The 20,825-nt window shown below is 43.2% G+C and overlaps 1 protein-coding gene and 1 long non-coding RNA gene across 2 annotated transcripts in view; both read left to right on the top strand.

The window, feature by feature from the left end:
• The first annotated feature begins 789 nt into the window (after positions 1 to 789).
• The window catches only part of LOC115464717, a 362,726-nt gene continuing 342,690 nt past the window's right edge, over positions 790 to 20,825 (top strand). The window contains 6 exon segments of the mRNA XM_030195078.1: positions 790 to 813; positions 6,488 to 6,614; positions 7,038 to 7,151; positions 11,687 to 11,794; positions 16,763 to 16,870; positions 20,555 to 20,809. Coding sequence (XP_030050938.1) covers positions 790 to 813; positions 6,488 to 6,614; positions 7,038 to 7,151; positions 11,687 to 11,794; positions 16,763 to 16,870; positions 20,555 to 20,809 — 736 coding nt within the window.
• Positions 13,110 to 20,628, top strand: LOC115466879. The gene is made up of 3 exons (XR_003941610.1): positions 13,110 to 13,204; positions 16,941 to 16,943; positions 20,555 to 20,628. It is a non-coding gene; the product is annotated as an uncharacterized LOC115466879 (long non-coding RNA).

Genomic DNA, 20,825 nt, shown 5'->3' with positions numbered 1-20,825 from the left:
AAATGTCAGGTCTGGCTACACCACTGTCAAGAACTGCAAGACGGAGATGCAAGAGGACTAGTTCCCTAATCTGTTCTTCCTTTGCAGGACTCACTGGATCCACCTTAAGGAGGTGGGCAATCACAGAATGACTTCATCAGAGGGAGGAGCGAAGGGCTTTGCCCATGCTCTGCTGCTTTCTTTTTCTCTATCTCTCTCTCAGTGTTGCCAGGTGGGCGGTTTTACCACCCAATTGGGCGGTTTTCCGCAACCCACCGCAGGAAATTTTTGCCCGCAGCGGGTTGCGGTTTTTTGGGCTTCTTTTTTGTTTTTTTGGCGGTTTTTTCGACCGGGGGGGGGGGACGGGGCCGATGACGTTTTGGGCGGGGCCGATGACGTTCTGGGTGGGCCCGATGACGGGGGAGGCGGGGCCGATGACGGTGGGGGCGGGGTTGATGACGCAGGGTGGGGGTGTCGGGGGCGGGGTTTGAGTTTGGGCGGGTTTTGGGCTGGATTTAGGCTGGTTTGGGTGGGAAAAAAATTTTCCACCTGGCAACCTTGCTCTCTCTACTTGGTCTCTAGACTCCAGCAGCTGCAAAGCGTAGGAAAGATTCTGTACAAAAGCAGAAACTTTCTGTCTCTGGGTCCTGGAATCCCTTGCAAGACCCAGTCTCAGATCCGCAGAGGGAATTTATCTGAGACCTGGAATCAGCTCAACCTCCTCTTGTTTTATTCATCTGTCCAGGACAAGGGAAATCTCCAGCCTGAATCCATCTCAGCTCCAGAATTCAGAGGGGAAACAGCAGGGAAATGTCTGCCCTGGTTTCTGATCAGGTAAGAAATTATTCTCTCTTCTCTTGTACACTGGGTTCCAGCACTAAAAGGAAACATTTCTGTGCAGCTCTTCCAGCTTTCTCTTCTCTCTCCTTATTTGTCTGTGTTGAGTGAAGCAGTGGGTCTAGTTTACAAACATTAAGATCAAAGTGCAGCTCTTCCAGCTTTCTCTTCTGTTTTCTTATTTGTTGTGGACTGAAGCAGTGACCTCGTGGTTGTTGGAGGTGTGAAAAATTCATAGTCCCCTGGGGGGCCAGACCACAAGGATTCATGAGAATATCAGGAGAGAAGGAGTGTTATCTATTTACTTAAACTTGGCTCCTTTGATAGGCTTAGGTTCTGGATTGGGGTCCACGATTATGCATTTATATGGTCAGGAATGTGTGATGTAAAACTTCTGTTGGTTTTCCTGACCTGCAGACAGGATAGTGCAGTCCAGGTCCAGCAGGTTAGTCTCCTGCCAATGCTTCTCCTTTCTGTACCACCTTTTAAGAGTCTTCCAGGTCTTGGTCCAGTTCCTCAGAGTCAGAGATCTATACATGACCCACAGTACTTTCTCTCTTCACCATTCCCCCTGCATTTCAGATACTTAGAAATTCTCCTACATGAGCACACAGTTGTGGAATGCACTACCTACAGCCCTGAAAACTGCTGACGAAATAACCAACTTTCGCAAATCTTTGAAGACACATCTCTTCAACAAAGCCTACAAAGAGAACCCATAGCCGTACAAAACTAACTCACCAATCAGTTATTAAAGTCCACCTCCTACACTATCCTACCTAACACCTTCCTGCTCTCTCCCCTTACCTAATCTTTGTACATTACTAATTGTATCTGACATCTGGAATGACTATGTCATAACAAAACTCTGTAAGCCACATTGAGCCTGCAAATAGGTGGGAAAATGTGGGATACAAATGCAATAAATAAATAAATTGGCAAATAATTATATGTAGAAGAGGTTAGTGGAACTCAAACATCAAGATTATATTCTTGCTAATACCACTATTATAATGATAAACTGAAGGAGGAAAAGGTTCAAAATATTCCAGGGCAAAAGCACTTAGGTATCAATTTCCTGCTTATAATCGAATGAGAAAAACGCCCAAGTTCCGACCTAAATCGGGAGATGGACGTTTATCTCACAAAAACGAATAAAGCGGTATAATCGAAAGCCGATTTTTGGACGTTTTCAACTGCAATCCGTCGCGGATGCAGACAAAGTTGATGGGGGCGTGTCAGAGGTGTGGCGAAGGTGGAACTGGGGCGTGATTATCTGCCGAACAGAGATGGGCGCATTTCACCGATAATGGGAAAAAAGTATGCGTTTTAACTAGAATTTAGGACACTTTTCCTGGACCCTGTTTTTTCACGAATAAGGCCCCAAAAAGTGCCCTAAATGACCAGATGACCACTGGAGGGAATCGGGGATGACCTCCCCTGACTCCCCCAGTGGTCACTAACCCCCTCCCACCACAAAAAATGAAGTTTCTCAACTTTTTATTTTCACCCTCAAATGTCATACCCAGCTCCCTGACAGCAGTATGCAGGTCACTGGAGGAGTTGTTAGGGGGTGCAGTGGACTTCAGGCAGGTGGACCCAGGCCCATCCCCCCTACCTGTTACAATTGTGCTGCTTAATGCTTATTAGTCGTCCAACCCCCCAAACCCACTGTACCCACATGTAGGTGCCCCCCTTCACCCCTTAGGGCTATAGTAATGGTGTAGACTTGTGGGCAGTGGGTTTTGAGGGGGATTTGGGGGGCTCAACACACAAGGGAAGGGTGCTATGCACCTGGGAGCTCTTTTACCTTTTTGTTTGGTTTTGTAAAAGTGCCCCCTAGGGTGCCCGGTTGATGTCCTGGCATGTGAGGGGGACCAGTGCACTACGAATCCTGGCCCCTCCCACAAACAAATGCCTTGGATTTATTCGTTTTTGAGCTGGGCGCTTTCATTTTCCATTATCGCTGAAAAACAAAAACGCCCAGCTCACACATTGTTGAATAAAACATGGGCGTCTATTTTTTCCCAAAATACGGTTCGGTCCGCCCCTTCACGGACCCGTTCTTGGAGATAAACGCCCATGGAGATAGGCGTTTTCGTTCAATTATGCCCCTCTATGTGTCATAGGCATAAAAACCTCCTCCATGTCATTGCATTTTATGAAAGTACTTATTATTTATTATTTGTTACATTTGTATCCAACAAAAATATATAATGGGGGTCTACTCTTATAGAGTGTGGGGTGTAAAACAATGAATGGAAGGAGGGAAGAGATCTCAGACAGGTGAAATTACAGCACAATTGCTGACGGTACTCGTGTCAGAAAATCACCATAAATCAATCATCGGTCTCAGCCCAACCTCCTCCCTTAATGTGGAAAAATATTTTTTTGGAGTGTTTTTTTTTGGAAAGTATGCTAAATCCACAGTGTGCCACAAAACATCAAGGACATCAAGTAAAAAAAACACTTAGCTCAATGCAGCAATGGGGTTCCCCGCCCAACGGACCCGTTTCCCTGGAGGGGCTTCTTCAGGGAAAAGAGAACGCCCAATTCAACCACACTGCTAAAGCGGCAATGATGAAGTCCTGAAAAGACAACACATAATAAAATAACCATTCGGTGTCTTACTAGTCCCACAAAACCGCATGGAAGAAACTGAAAAAGAACGCACTTACATTTGGTTGGTGTCAGGTTTCTCGTGAAACCTCTGGGTTAGTGAGCCCTTGGACCACTACCGAGGAGCAGCAGCGGCAGGAGAATCACCCAAACACAAGACAAGGCAGAACAGACATACCGGCAAACCCAGGACCGGAACTCCCAGACGGAGACTGCAGCCGAGGCAACTCAAGCTGGAACAAGCAGGACAGGAAAAACAGCCCAAACTTCACCTGCACTTGACCGCTGTTCTTCAGGGGTTGAGTCCCTGGGTGCAGGCGGCTGGCAGGACTTACCGGACAGGGCAGGAAGGCAGAACCGCAGGAAACAGCAGCCGGCCAGCGAACAGCAGGAAGAATAAACCAGAAAACAAGCCGGGTCTAGGCAGGCAGCAGACAGTAGAATAAACCAGGAGACAGGCCAGGTCAAGGCAGGCAGCAGACAGTCGAATAAACCAGGAGACAAGCAGGGTCAAAGCCGCAACCGGGAAATAGCACAGCAGCACTGCAACTAACTCTCACCAAAGGAAACTCCTCTGAGGAGCTCTGTTGCAAGGCAAACGAGAAAACTTCCCAGGTGATTAATAAAGGCAGCATACAAGGGAGTTCACCAGGTACGGGTACTGCTTAGTTCCAAAAAAACTCCCAAAACAATCTGGAAGGCTGGAAAATCTGGACCGGACCAAAATATCTTCTGGAACATAGGAAACGGCAAGCCATCAGTTCACAGCAGCCACCAGGTCTAACCACCGGGGGGGGCGAGGTGATTGAGAGCAAGGAACCAGGGCACAACCGTGACAGTCGGCCTGGCTCAAGGCTCAGAATAGGGCTGCTGCACATGCATCGCAAAAAATCAGCTGCTTTTGTGTGCTTTGTGGCCCGTAGTGCATCAACCTAGCCCTTACTCACAGCAAATAACCATGCAAAAAATGCCGCCCACGGCGGATTATTGCCCTCGGGAAGAATGGTTTCACACGTTTGGGTTTCCACATTGAGTGGATCATTTTCTTGGTTGTAGAATTGACTTGACTCTCAAGTGTAAGGTCACGGTCGATTGTAACACTGAGGATTTTCAGGCTATCTGAGATAGGGAGGGTGTAATCTGGGGTGTCTAAGTTTGTGGGTATGTTCGTATTGTATTAGGATGAGAGGATGAGACAGTGTGTTTTTTCTGTATTGATTTTTAGTTGGAATGCATTTGCCCATGCGTTCATGGTGTTCAAGCTGAGCTTGATTTTGTTGGTGATTTCTGTCAGGTCGTGTTTAAAAGGAATGTGTATTGTAACGTCATCTGCATAGATGAATGGGTTGAGGCCATGGGTGGATAAGTACTTGACTAATGGGGTCATCATTAGGTTGAAAAGGATCGGTGATAGTGGTGATCCTTGAGGTACTCCGCAGTCTGCTTTCCATGGTGGTGATATATTTGAGTTTGATTTCACTTGGTAAGTTCTGGTGGTTAGGAAACCCTTGATCCAACTGATTATATTTCCACCAATCCCGAAGTAGTCTAAGAGTCTTAGTAGTATATTATGGTTTACCATGTCGAATGCACTAGACATGTCGAATTGGAGGAGAAATATGCTTTTACCTGTTGCTATTTCTTGCTTGAATTTGGCCAAGAGGGTGGTTAATACTGTTTCGGTACTATGGCGGGGGTGAAATCCTGATTGTGATTCATGTAATATTGAGAATTTGTGTATGTAATCGGTGAGTTGTTTGGTTACCATACTTTCCATCAGTTTGACTGCTAGTGGGATAGATGCTACTGGGCGGTAATTGGTGAGTTCATTTGTTTTTTTTTTCTTGGTATCAAAACTTATTTTAAACAATAGTGATTCAATTTTTGGCTGTGAAATGCTTCCCAGCTTGCTCCGACACGTTTCACAACTCTGCTTCAGGGACCAAAAAGTACATAACCCCCACATATACAAAAAAAACTTAATTATAAGCCCTCTAGGGACAGAGAAAGCATCTGTATGTAATGTGTACAGCACTGCGTATGTCTAGTAGCACTATAGAAATGACTAATAGTAGCAATAAATCTGCTCTGACTGTAAAAAAATCACAAAGCTGTGTAGATCAAATTGTCTATACATTTTTAGCTACAATGTTCTACTTCAGGTATGCTGCATCGCTTCCCATCCTCCATCTTTCTTTACTAATAGCCAAGTAGGAATTTCTAGCTGGTCACAGACTCCGATGGGGCAACTCTGCCTGGTATAACTTTTACAAATGGAATTTACTGAGGTGTGGCAAGGACACCAATTGCAAGCCTCCAGCACATATGAAGGAACCAAATACAAGTCTCCAGCACATATGCAGTACCTATGATTGGTCCGGGGTAGAGAAGTGGATGCTCCCCACAGGCCTATAAAAGTACTTTGGAGACAGACAAAGAAACTCTGAAAACTAGCCATGCTGGAAAGAGAGTTTCAGGTCATCCCATGGCCTATTTTATCTGAAGGGGGTACTCCCCCACCCTCGTAAGAACTAATTCTTTACAACTAAGAATCTTTCTCTGTTCTGTGCCCTTTTCTGTTCTTTATATAATTAGTCTGATTGCTTATAATTACCAGAGCTACTGATGTTAGATTTTTCTGTATTATGTTGTAATTTGTTTAGAGAATGGCATTCAAACGCAGCCAGTACAAAATTAACCAATAGGAATTACTGAGCATGTGTTTGAAAATGTAAAATGTGCAAGCTGAGAAGCAATGAAGTTTTGATTTTTGTCACTTTTCTCTACAAGTCTTTGCATAAAATATTCTGAGGCTTTTCCTCCTTCAGTTCATTATTATAATAGTGGTATTAGCAAGAATATAAGTTTGATTACTGTATTAATGGCTTAAAGAACTAGTCGTTCCCCCAACTCTGCCATCACTATTTTTTCTCTCAGCCAACATGAGATATTTCTAGTGTTTCTAAGAAATCTGTTCAAAGATCATATAACAAAGTCTATTACATAAACATGATAGTGAAACTGGTTGACGGTGTCCTGTCTGCTGTTCCAGGCACTGGTCATATTCAAGGATGTCTCTGCTTATTTCTTGGAAGTGGACTGGGACATTCTGGGAGAATGGCAGAAGGAGCTGTACAAGAAGGTCATCAAGGAGGTTCATGACATCCTCACATCACGAGGTAAATATGTCTTTTTTATCATCTACCACACAGGCACATTAATGGAATGGGTGCTGTTATTTTATCAGAGCTGCAAAAATCCCAAGTCCTGTGGGCACCTAAAATTGAGACCTGGCTTCTGTTGCAAAATCTAAAATGTTTACCTTAAACTGGAGGCTTCATACAAGACCAGCTGCAGTCTGTCTCCCTTTTCTGTACAACTAAATTTTGACCCTTCTTGCTGAGAAGTACAACTTCTGTTTAAGAATATAAACCAGGTTTCAGTGATTGTAAATCCTTACACCCAAAATTGGTCGCGGATCCTGGTGCAAAACACTATTCTATCAACAGCGCCTAACTCTGAGAACTGTTTATAGAATAGCGTTTAGCCTCCCCAGGGCTTCTACCTACAAATTTAAATGCTATTTTCCTGCTTACTTACAGGTTACTCAATTGTTAATCCTGATGTCATATTCAAGATTAAGAAGGAAGACAAGAAATATTTCACTCAACATTTTGAGTGGGAGGGGAAAGAAAACCCAGATGATCTCATGAAGAGTAAGCAGATGTTTTGGATTTGAAGGGCTCTGAATTTTCAGATCAAAGTCTCCAGGCATTTAGAGACTTTAAAGTCCATTTCCTAATTTAGTATTATTGTATCTTTGATGACTCCTTCTAATGTATTTTTCTCTTAACAGACCTTCCAGTTGTAACATCTGTGATCTCACTTGGTGTTAAACAAGAGGAAGATCTCCCCTTGATGGATCCTCCTAAATCAGAGACATCTGAACAGACACAGCCTCCTGTAACAAGTAAGAGCTGAATATCTACCTCATAGTGATTTAGTAGTTTTCCAATTTTTATTTATGTTTATTTTCAGCACTTGATATACTACAAATGATACCTTAGGTGACCGTGGATCTCATTTTCGAAAGAGAAAAATGTCTAAAAGCAGCAATCAATAGTTTCAAAATCAATTTTTAGACATTTTTCTATGAAGTCCATCAGAGGTGCGTTCTTAACACAAAGGGGTGTGTTTAGGGTGGTATTTGGGTGTTCCTAAAACTTGGACATATTACAGTCATAATTGAACAAAACAAAACCATCCAGGACTAAAACTAAGACGTTTTGAGCTAGACTTGTTTTTATAACGAGTAAGGCACAAAAGGGTGCCTTAAATGACCAGATCACCACTGGAGGGAATCAGGGGTGACTCCCCAATACCCCCCAGTGGTCACTGATCCCCTCCCACCCCCTACAAACGTGAATACAAATATGATTTAGCAACCTGTATGACAGCCTCAGATGTTCGAGCCAGGTCTATCAGAGCAGCAGGCAGGTCCCTGGAGTAGTGTAGTGGTCAGTGCAGTGCACCGTGGAGTGGGGGACTCCGGCCCCTATCTCCCTCTACCTGTCACATTTGTGGGGGAAACTGTGAGCCCTCCAAAACTCACCAGAAACTCACTGTACCCACATATAAGTGCCCTCTTTACCCATAAGGGCTATTATAGTGTTGTACAGTTGGGGGTAGTGGGTTTTCAGGGGCTCAGCAGACAAAATAAGGGAGCAATGGTGAGATGTGTACCTGGGAGCATGTTTTTGAAGTCCACTGCAGTGCCCCCTAGGGTGCCCCATTTATTTCCCAATATTCCCTTATCTCTTGTTTGTCCTGTTTGTCTGTCCTAATTAGATTGTAAGCTCTGTCGAGCAGGGACTGTCTCTTCATGTTCAGGTGTACAGTGCTGCATACGTCTAGTAGCACTATAGAAATGATGAGTAGTAGTAGTATTTCCTGGGTTGTCTGGGGGACCAGTCTGTTAAAAGTGTTGGCCCCTCCTGCATCCCAATGACTTGATTTTCTACGTTTTTCGTTTGGATACTTTTTTATTTTTATTTATTTATTTGTTACATTTGTATCCCACATTTTCCCACCTATTTGTAGGCTCAATGTGGCTTACATAGTACCGGAGAGGCGTTTGCAGACTCCGGTGTAAACAAATACAATTTGATGTTGTGGTAAGATAAAATTCATGTGGCACAGCCACATTAGGAATTGTAGAGCGGAAGAGTTGTGTTATATTCATTACGTGCTTTAGTTTTCTTGTGTAGCCAAGATCAGACATTTAAGTTGGATCAGTAGGGTATGCCTTTTTAAACAGGGTGGCTTTTAGTATTTTCCGGAAGTTTAAGTGGTCGTACGTCGTTTTCAAGGCTTTTGGTAGCGCATTCCAGTTGTGTGCTTATGTAGGAAAAGCTGGATGCGTAGACAGATTTCTATTTAAGTCCTTTACAGCTTGGGTAGTGTAGATTTAGATATGTTCGTGTTAATTTGGATGTGTTTCTGGTTGGTAAGTCAATTAAGTCTGTCATGCATCCAGGGGCTTCACCGTAGATGATTTTGTGAACCAGGGTGCAGATTTTGAAGGCAATGCGTTCTTTGATTGGGAGCCAGTGTAATTTTTCACGGAGGGGTTTTGCACTTTGAAACGCGTTTTTCCAAATATAAGCCTAGTTCCCATGTTTTGAGCGGTCTGAAGTTTCTTTAAGGTTTGTTCTTTGCATCCTGCATAGATTTCATTGCAGTAATCTAAGTGGCTTATAACCATTTTTTTTTAACTTGACTAGAAAACAAAATGTCCAAATCGCAAAACCTTGTTCAAAATAGTATTATCGAAACAAAAAAGATAGATGTTTTTCTTTTTTGAAAATGACCTTCTTGTCTATTCAGATTTTGGAAGTATTTTGCAAAACGTCCAAAGCTGGACTTAGACATCATATCGAAAATGCCCCTCTATCTGGTTTACAGACACAAATACCAGGAACTTTCTGTCCCGAATGAGCTCACTATCTAAGTATTAGTTGTACCTGAAGCAATGGAGGGTTAAGTGACTTGTCCAGGGTCACAAGAAGCTGCAATGAGATCTCAACCCACCACTGGGGTGTCCAGCAGAATCTGATTTCTAATGTACAGAAACTAGATAAAGAATAGTCTGTTCTAGAAAAAGAAACCTCCGATGATGTGTATGAACAACTTGAAAAGCTAAAGGTGGACAAAGCCATGGGACCAGAAGGGATCCACCCCAGGATATTGAGGGAGCTCAGAGAGGTTCTGGCGGGTCCTCTTAAAGATTTGTTTAATATATCCTTGCAGACGGGAGAGGTTCCGAGGGACTGGAGAACGGTGGATGTGGTCCCTCTTCACAAAAGTGGTGATAGGGAAGTAGCTGGAAACTACTGGCCGGTAAGCCTCATTTCAGTTATTGGAAAAGTAATGGAAGCGATGCTGAATGAAAGGATAGTGACTTTCCTGGAAGCCAATAAGTTGCAAGATCCGAGACAGCATGGTTTTACCAAAGGGAAATCGTGCCAAACGAATCTCATTGAGTTCTTTGATTGGGTGACAGGAGAATTGAATCAGGGACGAGCTATAGACGTAATCTACTTAGATTTCAGCAAAGCTTTTGACACGGTTCCCCACAGGAGGCTCTTAAATAAACTGGACGGGCTGAAGATAGGACCCGAAGTGGTGAACTGGATTAGGAACTGGTTGACGGACAGACGCCAGAGGGTGGTGGTGAATGGAATTTGCTCGGAGGAGGGAAAGGTGAGTAGTGGAGTGCCTCAAGGATCGGTGCTGGGGTCGATTCTGTTCAATATATTTGTGAGTGACATTGCCGAAGGATTAGAAGGTAAAGTTTGCCTATTTGTGGATGATACTAAGATCTGTAACAGAGTGGACACCCGGGAGGGAGTGGAAAACATGAAAAAGGATCTGAGGAAGCTAGAAGAATGGTCTAAGGATTGGCAATTAAAATTCAATGCGAAGAAATGCAAAGTGATACACTTAGGGAATAGAAATCCACGGGAGACGTATGTGTTAGGCGGGGAGAGTGATAGGTACGGACGGGGAGAGGGATCTTGGGGTGATAGTAGCTGAGGATTTGAAGGCGATGAAACAGTGTGACAAGGCGGTGGCCGTAGCTAGAAGGTTGTTAGGCTGTATAGAGAGAGGTGTGACAAGCAGAAGAAAGGGGGTGTTGATGCCCCTGTATAAGTCGTTGGTGAGGCCCCACCTGGAGTATTGTGTTCAGTTTTGGAGGCCGTATCTTGCTAAGGATGTAAAAAGAATTGAAGCGGTGCAAAGAAAAGCTACGAGAATGGTATGGGATTTAGATATACAGTATGAGGAGAGACTTGCTGACCTAAACATGTATACTCTGGAGGAAAGAAGAAACAGGGGTGATACGATACAGATGTTCAAATATTTGAAAGATATTAATCCACAAACGAACCTTTTCCGGAGATGGGAAGGCGGTAGAACGAGAGGGCATGAAATGAGATTGGAGGGAGGCAGACTCAGAAAAATGTCAGGAAGTATTTTTTCACAGAGGGAGTAGTGGATGCTTGGAATGCCCTCCCGCGAGAGGTGGTGGAAATGAAAATGGTAACGGAATTCAAACATGCGTGGGATAAACATAAAGGAATCCTGTTCAGAAGGAATGGATCCTCAGGAGCATAGCTGAGATTGGGTGGCAGAGCCGGTGTTGGGAGGCGGGGCTGGTGGTTGGGAGGCGGGGATAGTGCTGGGCAGACTTATATGGTCTGTGCCAGAGCCGGTGGTTGGGAGGCAGAGATAGTGCTGGGCAGACTTATATGGTCTGTGCCAGAGCCGGTGGTGGGAGGCGGGGATAGTGCTGGGCAAACTTATACGGTCTGTGCCCTGAAGAGGACAGGAACAAATCAAGGTAGGGTATACACAAAAAGTAGCACATACGAGTTTATCTTGTTGGGCAGACTGGATGGACCGTGCAGGTCTTTTTCTGCCGTCATCTACTATGTTACTATGACAGATACTGCTACTGCATAAATATTAGGGAAATATCTACAACAGAGCTGTTTGTAGCTGTTGAGAAAGGAGTTGCTCACCATAGTATGAAAATATCAGGTATTTCTAGAATACATTTCTGATGATGATCAGTACAGCAGTACCCTTCTCTTTTTTTGTTCTGTAGAGGTGCCTGTCAAAAACAGCACTTTTAGGGTTCTGTGGTAACTTTTTTTTAACTAATTGTACTATCTTTTTCTTTTAATAGGCTCTCACAATGTCAAGCCTGACATTTTAATCCAATTTGAACAAGAAGGATTCAGGATTGAGCCTCAGGGATCTGAGGAAACAGGAAATCTGACCTCAACAGGCAGATGTGAGGAACTGCCTGAAGCATGTGATGAAGGTTCAATTAAAGCTAGTCATGAGGTGGTACAAACCTTTCCTCTAAGAAAGATGCCTCCTCTGGACCAGGGATAGTGAGAATGAGATGCTATAATCACAGCCTCTGACCTCTAACTCTTGTTATGTAGATTGTGTTTCTTCTATTTTTCTTATTTTTACTTTGCTCCTTCCATTGTCAGTTCTGTCTTTTGTTTTTTTACCTTTCATTTCTTCTTTTTCTCTTATTCTCCCCCTTGACAGTTTTCTTCTGCTTACCAATTTTATGTTGAATGATTTTCTGTTTGTTATTGTTTATGTTGAATGATTTTCTGTTTCTGTTGTTTTTTTTATGTGAACTATTTCATATGTTTGTTGTAAACCATGTAGAAGTATGTTGATAGGTGTATATTTAATAAAATGAAATGAAAAAATAATGATACTTTGATGTAGGGTGTCCTGTTTGCTGTTCTAGGCCTTGGTCACATTCAAGGATGTTGCTGCTTATTTCTTGGAAGTGGACTGGGACCTTCTGGGAGAATGGCAGAAGGAGATGTACAAGAAGGTTATCATCAAGGAGATTCATGCCATCCTCATCTCACAAGGTGAATATGTTTCTCTGTCATCTACCACACAAGCACATAATGGGATCAGTGGTGTAAAAATCACAGGAACTAGATACCATGGGCACCTGAAATTTAGATCCTGGCTTCTGATGCCTTCCCATATCCAATAGAAGCCTGTAAAAGACTCCACTGCTACAGGATCTGCAAAAGATGCTGCTCTCTGTTGTATGATAAAATGTAGACCTTAAACTAGAGACTTCACACAACACCAGCTGGAATCTCCCTCCCATTCCTATACAAAATATTTGGCACAGAAGACCAGAAAGAGGGATTTACCTCGCAGGTTTTTTCTGAGACTTCTGCATAAGGTTGTGACATATTAGCTACACATTAGTTAACTATATTGTACAACATGTAACCCCTTTAAAATGGTAACCGGAAGATTGGCACCTGCAAAGCCTCCACCTAGGAGGGAAATGAAGAGAATCCTCTGTACCAGAAAACCTCTATGATATAATCTTAATCAAGTGTCGGACCACTGCTGCCTCTTCTCTCCAAGCTTTGTCAGACAGATACACAAACCCCAAGATATCTGTACATACACATATACACACACCTCCATGCACACTTCACACACTGTTCCATCAAAACATGAAGCCGATGGAATTTCCCGAGAGATTCTACAAATACAATTTCAATGTAATTTTCCTACTTCTTATCAACAGGTTATTCAATCATTAATCCAGATGTTATATTCAAGATTGAAAAGGAAGATGAGAAATATTTCACTCAACAATCTGAGTGGGAGAAGAAGAAAACCCCAAATGACTCCACCAACAGTAAGTAAACGTTTTAGATTTAATGGGAGATAGGTCGTTAACATCAAACAAAATAACTGACAGCATCTCCTAACAGAAAAAATTAAACAACAAGTGGACATTTTTTACATATCGAACTGCTACCCCCAATAATGACTGAGTGTTGGTCCTGCGACGGTCATCCTTTTGACATGAGCATGTCATAAATCTCCCTAATGACCTTCTTGTACATCTCCTTTTGCCATTCCCCCAGACTGTCCCACTCCACTTCCAAGAAATAAGCAGCAACATCCTTAAATGTTACCAATGCCTAGAACAGCAAACAGGATACCTTTCACGAAACGCCTAGCCACCCGCCTGGCGCCCACCTCGGGTTTCCCCGTGGCCATTTTATGCCCAACAAAGCTCAGGTCTGCCTGCACCTGCTTCTTCTGCTTTACATTAGCCACACTCCCAGTAATCTCACAGTTCCCAGAAAGCATTCACAGACCCAACACACAAACCACCAGGATTCTTTATCAGTCCAGACAAGCAGTGTCAATAAATAATTGTTCATTGTCTTAAAAATATATTGAACATTGGACAAAAAATGTGCAATCAGCAAACAACAACAGGTTACTGAAATATGGATCAATTATAACACAAACTAAACATTTGTTTACTTTCTAAAAAGTACCTGGTGTAAACTTCCCTGTTGTCTTGGGGTATGTGGAGGCGAACCCCTGGCTACTGCCCTCCAATAGTAGCCCTGGTCTTTCAGTACAACCGGCAGCAAAGCCAAAAATAAACTCCTCTTAGGAATCACAGTTTTTAATCCAGAGGCCTAAACAACTGGCCTCTCTGAATTCAGAACCAAAATACACAGTCCGCTTTATAATCCTTATTCAACAAGGTTGTCAGTTTTCAGTTTCAGCAATCCACAGTACATAAAGGAATGAAACAAAACTGATTCACAAAAATATCAGAGGAAAAAAAAAATAGCCTGCTCCTGATCCTCACTTTAATCAGGAAAAATGCAGGCTGGGCAGCTCACCTCCCTCTTCACAGATACTTCACTCCTGTGTCTGCCCACGCTGCCCTCTTACACTTGCAGACTCTGGTCTCTTGGCTCCTCACAGTCCATGGGTACTTGCTCTCTCCCCACCTTCTCCTCCCCTAGGTTACCAAGCCCTTCTTCTAGGACTTCCATCCAATCAACTCCCTCTCCACCCTGCTGCCTAAATTCCTCACTCCTCACAGCTGGGTTACCCTTATCCTCCCCTTCCCCACAGGTGGGTGGAATACTATACTGATTCTGTACCCATGAAAAAAAAAGTTTTAACATTGTCACTCCCTCTACTGGCCATTCTAGGGTATTGCTTCTTCCTCACCCAAACCCTTCCCTCCCTTCTCTTAGGTAAACTCCATGTCTGGGTTTTAAGTGAACTGTCCTTCCCTTTTCTCCTAAGGCCTTGTGGGTAGGGTAGTTCTATACCATCTGGGCTGTCTGTCAGCCTAAGTTGATCTTTCTCATTACACTGGGGAGATTAGGACATATATTTGATAACTGGTGAGCAGCTTTAACTATTTTTTTACAGGGCTTCAGCAAAGTGCTTTCTCTCTCTCTTCTCCTGGGCTGAAACTGAAGCAACAGCCAGCAACTGCTGATTAATTTCAAACTCCAGCCCAATCATAACAGAGAACAAAAACATTTGAAAAAAGTTGGTTTCATCCCTGCAAGGCACTTCCTATTTTCTGTGTTAACTAAAGAAGGAATTGTTCAGGCCTCTCAATGAACTATCCTTTAAGTTTAGATATCCTGACGTTTAACCTTGGCACCCCAATTCACACCTGAAGACTCTATATTTCTGAAGTTCCTTTATTGAATAACACAAAGATTACTCACGGTCAGATGTAATTCAGAAGCACTGCTCCATGGCAAAGAGACTCCGTAATTCTGTGAAGACAGTAGCTCAGAGCTGGGTGACTGAAGTGCAATATCTCATTAGGGAGGAGATATATTCAAGATAAAAAACCGAGTACATTAACAGGGGTTATTTATTTATTTATTGCATTTGTATCCCACCTTATCCCACCTCTTTGCAGGCTCAAAGTGGCTTACAATACATCAAGAGTAGTGGAAGAGTGTTAGTAAATAAATGTTTAGTATTGCAGAAGGATCTTGGTCAGCATGATGATAAGAAAACAAAGTAATATATACAAGCAGATATTATGAAACAGGTCTGAATATAGATAGGCGAGTTGTGCATATTCACATTGGTTGATCTTTGTGGTACGCTTTATGAAAGAGATGGGTCTTCAGTAATATGCAGACATTCGTTCTTTCGTAAATCGATTTCAAGCAGCTCGGCAGTGCGTTCCATAACTGTGTGCTCAGGTAGGTAAAGTTTGACGCATGCATTAGTTTGTATTTCATTCCTTTGCAGTTGGAGAAGTGCAGATCAAGGAATGTGCGGGATGGTCTTTTGGCATTCCTAGGTGGTAGGTCTATCAGGTCTGACATGTAAGCTGGTGCGTCTCCATGGATAATTTTGTGAACTAGTGAGCATATTTTGAACGTGATGCGTTCCTTAAGTGGGAGCCAGTGTAATTTTTCTCGTAAGGGCTTTGCGCTTTCAAATTTTGGTTTGCCAAATATGAGTCTAGCAGCAGTGTTCTGGGCTGTCTGGAGTTTCTTGATTATTTGTTCTTTGCAGCCGGCATATAGTGCATTGCAATAGTCTAAATGACTGAGCACCATTGATTGTACCAGGTTACGGAAAACATTCCTTGTTATGACAGGAAAGGGTGCTGTCTGCAGTGAGAATGATAGCAAAGGTATCAAACTCATCTGCAGGGCCACATAATAAATCAGGGTAAGGCTGTCAGAGGACAGAACAGGAATCATTCCTTATCTGTAACAGCTTAAAACATAACATGCACCACCTGCTGGCCAAACTAGAGAAATGCACTTCAAGATTTAATAAAGTGATGGATGCAGATAGGCTCCCCTGATCAAAGCAGTAGGAGGTGGAAAGGGGCATATTAGGAGCAGGGCTTTTTTTGAGGGGGTGCTTGGGGATACTGAGTACCGGCACCTTTTCCATTGTCTGCTAAAATTGACCCACGGACCCCATGTTTTAATGAAAGAGCCTCAGGCTCTACACACCAATTCTGCCTTGTCATAGATTCTGTGACTAGTTGCAGGAGGCCTGGCTATTGTGGGGTGGGTCCCTCAGTGATCACCCCACTCCTGAAGGGTGGCCTAGGATTTGAGTACCAGCACTTTTTTGCCAGAAAAAAACACACTGATTAGGAGAGACAAAAGTTGAGTAGCCACCCACTGACAGTAGCAAAGGGAAGGTTGCAGAAAGGTGGGATTCTGTAACAAAGACCATATTTGCAGCAGTTTTCATTATTGTAGGAATCTGTTTATGGTTCATTTTCAGAGCTACCGAATTCCTTAACTCCTTCCACCAGGATACTTCTATTTTCAGAGCTCATAAAATTCCCTTCATCTCACTATAAGCAAAGTACTGATTTTCGTAAGTCCTAAGCTTTCCTTTAAAACCTGAAGTTATTTTTCCATTCTTTTTACAGGCAGCCAAAATTACACTTCTGACTCCACAGTAGAAATCCTGAAAATGGAAGACGTTCTTGTCGGTGACCAGGTGGCGGGAGGAGAGGGGGATATTGATACCAAGAGCGGTGAGCCAAGAATCCCTTTATAATAAAATCCTTGCTACGTGCTGTAAAGTATTCCTATATTTTCACAGAGATGGTAAATGTTACTAGTGATTTTCAGTTACATTTTTGTTTTTTATTAATTAGAATTCCGTTTTCTTAAGCCACCAGGTCCTGAATTATTCTCCAGCAGTGTGTTCGTGACCCCAAACCAAAGTGGATATTAATGTAGATAAATCTCATACATAGGTAGTAACACATAAAGGGGCATTTTCGAAAGGGACGTCCAAGTTGCGATTTGGACGTCCTATCAAAACGTCCAAATCCAAGGGCGGAGAAACCCGTATTTTCGAAAAAAGATGAACGTCTATCTTTCGAAAATACCATCAGAGTCGTCCAAATCCTTAAATTTGGACGTCCCTAGACTTGGACGTTTCTGACTTTCGGCGATTTTCAAAACCAAAGACGTCCATGTCAAAAACGTCCTAATGCAAGCCATTTGGGTGTGGGAGGAGCCAGCATTTGTAGTGCACTGGTCCCCCTGACATGCCAGGCACCAACCATGCACCCTAGGGGGCACTGCAGTGGCCTTCATAAATAGCTCACTTACCTTGTGTGTTGAGCTCCCCAACCCCCCCCCCCAAAACCCACTACCCACAACTATATACCACTACCATAGCCCTTACGGGTGAAGGGGAGCACCAAGATGTGGGTACAGTGGGTTTGTGGTGGGTTTTGGAGGGCTCGCTGTTTGTTCCACAAATGTAAAAGGTGTGTGGGGGGGGGGGGTCTGGGTCTGCATGTCTGAAGTTCACTGCACCCACTAAAACTGCTCCAGGGACCTGCATGCGCTGCCATGGACCTGAGTATGACATCTGAGGGTGGCATAGAGGCTGGCACAAAATATTTTTAAAGATGTTTTTTGAGGGTGGGAGGGTGTTAGTGACCACTGGGGAAGTAACGGGAGGTCATCCCCGATTCCCTCCGGTGGTCGTCCGGTCATTTTGGGCACCCTTTTGTGCCTTATTCGTAATAAAAACACGTCTGGGTGAAAATGTCCAAGTTACGTTCCTGCTTTTTTCGATTATGCCCAAGTCCCGCCTTCACCACGCCTCCGGCACACCCTCTTGAAATTTGGACGTCCTTGCGACGGACTTCAGTTGGAGACGTCCAAAATCGGCTTTCGATTATACCGATTTGGACGTCCTCGGGAGATGGACGTCCATGTTCCAATTTATGTTGGAAGATGGACGTCCATCTCTTTCGAAAATGAGCCTGATAGTAACATAGTAAATGATGGCAGATAAAGTCCATCCAGTCTGCCCAACAACATAAACTCATTTTCTTGATATTTGATACTTTATAAATATACTCAACTTTGATTTGTCCTTGCCATTCTCAGGGCACAGACTGTAGAAGTCTGCCCAGCATTGTTCTAAATGTTCTGAAGCTAACATCGTAGCCCCTTAAAATTTAGCCCATCCATATCTATTCAGTCACGATCAGGGTGTAGACCATAGAAGTCTGCCCAGAACCGATTTTTCTTCCCAATTACCGGTGTTGACCTCCAATCTCCGCTTAGATTCCGTGGATCCATTCCTTCTAAACAGGATTCCTTTGTGTTTATCCCACATATGTTTGAATTCCATTACTGCTTTCATCTCCACCACATCCCGCGGGAGGGAATTCCACATATCCACCACCCTCTCTATGAAAAAATAGTTCCTGATATTAGTCCTGAGTCTGCCCCCCTTCAACCTCAATTCATGTCCTCTAGTTCTACCGCCTTCCCGTCTCCGTAAAAGGTTCATTTGCAGATTAATACCTTTCAAATATTTGAACGTCTGTATCATGTCACCCCTGTTTCTCCTTTCCTCCATGGTATACATGTTCAGGTTGGCAAGTTTCTCCTCATTTGGTTTGCAACGCAAATCCCATACCATTTTTGTAGCTTTTCTTTGCACCGCTTCCATTCTTTTTACATCTTTAGCAAGATACGGCCTCCAAAACAGATTTATCAGGGCTCGCTGAATACCCCTTATTTTCTCATCTCAACACGTCTGCCCTTTATGGATCATCCTGAATCAGAGACATCTGTACAGGTTCACTGTCCTGAAATAGGCAAATATAATATTTACTTTTTATTTTATTTATTATTCACATTTATAAAACTGCTTTATGAACTCCAAATAAGATAGAACACAGAACATGAATCGTAAATATTTTCCAACAATTACGGTATAGTAAAGAGGAAGAGCAATGCCAGTGTAGATCATTTTGATCAACTTGGCTTTCCACATCATACGAGGAGTCCATATTGCACGTTGAAGAAAGAAGTAGAGTAATTGTAACATCCCAGCTGAAAGTAAGGGTCTGTTAACAGAGGACCATACAATAGACCAGTCAGATGATAAAGTTTTATCATCAAAATCTGTACACCACGAATTAAGCAAATCAGAGGAGAGGGTAGATATGCTATCTCTAAAGATCTTATAAATGTAGATACAACTTTGTCTTCAATTAGAGTGGTGTCACAAAATGCCTAGCTACCCATCTGGGGTTCCCTCACGGCCACTTAGAGGGTCTATCGCAAGCACAGCTCAGGTCCACCTTCACCTGCCGCTTGTGCTGTACACTAGCACCCTCCTCCAACCGACTGGGTTACAACCACCTCTGGACAAGTCTCCCGCTCTCAAATTATCCCCAGTGATTTCTAGATTACTGGGGCCACACTCCCATTGGTCCCACAGTTCCCAGAAAGCACTCACAGACCCAACACACAAAGCACCAAGGTTCTTTATCAGTCTTGGCAGAGAGGTAATAAACTAAATTTTGTTTATTGTATTTTACAAATTGAACAGTAGAACAAAATAGTGCAATCAACAAACAATAACAGATAACTGAAATATGGATCAATTATAACACTAACTAAACATTTTGTTTACTTCCTGGAAAGTAACTGGAGAGATCAGGACATACAGCTTTTCACCAGTTATCAAATATAACTGTTTTTTTACAGGGCTTCAACAAAGAGTTCTCTCTCTCTTCTCCCGAACCAGTACAGTTCAAAAGAAAAATGAGCTTCTAGGCCAATCAGAGTCCAGTCAACAAGTTTTAAAAGTATACTGCTCACAGCACTGTAGATTCAGTTCTTCACGGAGTGAAACGGCATGCACTTTTCTATAACAGCTTTAACATAAAACATGCACCACCTACTGGCCAGTAGAAGAAATACACTTCAGGAATTATTAAAGGCAGTTTTATAGGCTTAAAACATACTGGGGCCCTTTTACTAAGCTGCGGTAGGCTGTACACACATGCAGCTCACATCCAAATGAAACTACTGCCAGGCCAGTGCACCCTCCTGGTGGTAATTTCAGATTTGGCACTTGCCCATAATACCTGGATGAATAATTTATTTCCTCCCACCAAATTGGTCTGCACAGAGCCCCGCACTTGCTGAGACCGGCCCTGAGTGAACTACTACGTATCAGGCCTCTGAGCCCCCTCCCACCCTCCTGACCAAGATCCCTCCTTCCCTTCCCCCCTCCTCCAGGGTCCACCTCTGTCCCAGGTGCTCCAGTGGGTTTTCTGGGGGCCAGAGTGCAGCCTTCTCGCTTTGGCTCCTCTCAACTACCTACCTTTTAAGTATATGATTTTCCATGGCTGCAAAATTAAGGATCGTACTTATTTTTTAAAATCCAACAGATGATGGATTCAGGAATGATAATGAAAGGGTGAGAATGTGCGGTGAGCAGCAGAAAGACGAATGGAAACACGAAGACCCCACAAGAGACAGCACAGATCCTTCAGTTGACTGTGAGGGAAGTAGCAGTAGCATAATACCAACCAGTGTGAAAGCAGCAGCTGCAGCCCAGGAAAGAGAAAGATTAAACAGACCAAAGAAAAACCTGAAACATGAAAGCAGTCATATGGGGGACAAACTATGTAACTGTCCAGAATGTGAGAAAAGTTTGAA

This window comes from Microcaecilia unicolor, chromosome 3, assembly GCF_901765095.1.
Source record: "Microcaecilia unicolor chromosome 3, aMicUni1.1, whole genome shotgun sequence".
In the NCBI taxonomy this organism is placed as follows: Eukaryota; Metazoa; Chordata; class Amphibia; order Gymnophiona; family Siphonopidae; genus Microcaecilia; species Microcaecilia unicolor.
This window is presented reverse-complemented; position numbering and strand designations above follow the sequence as displayed.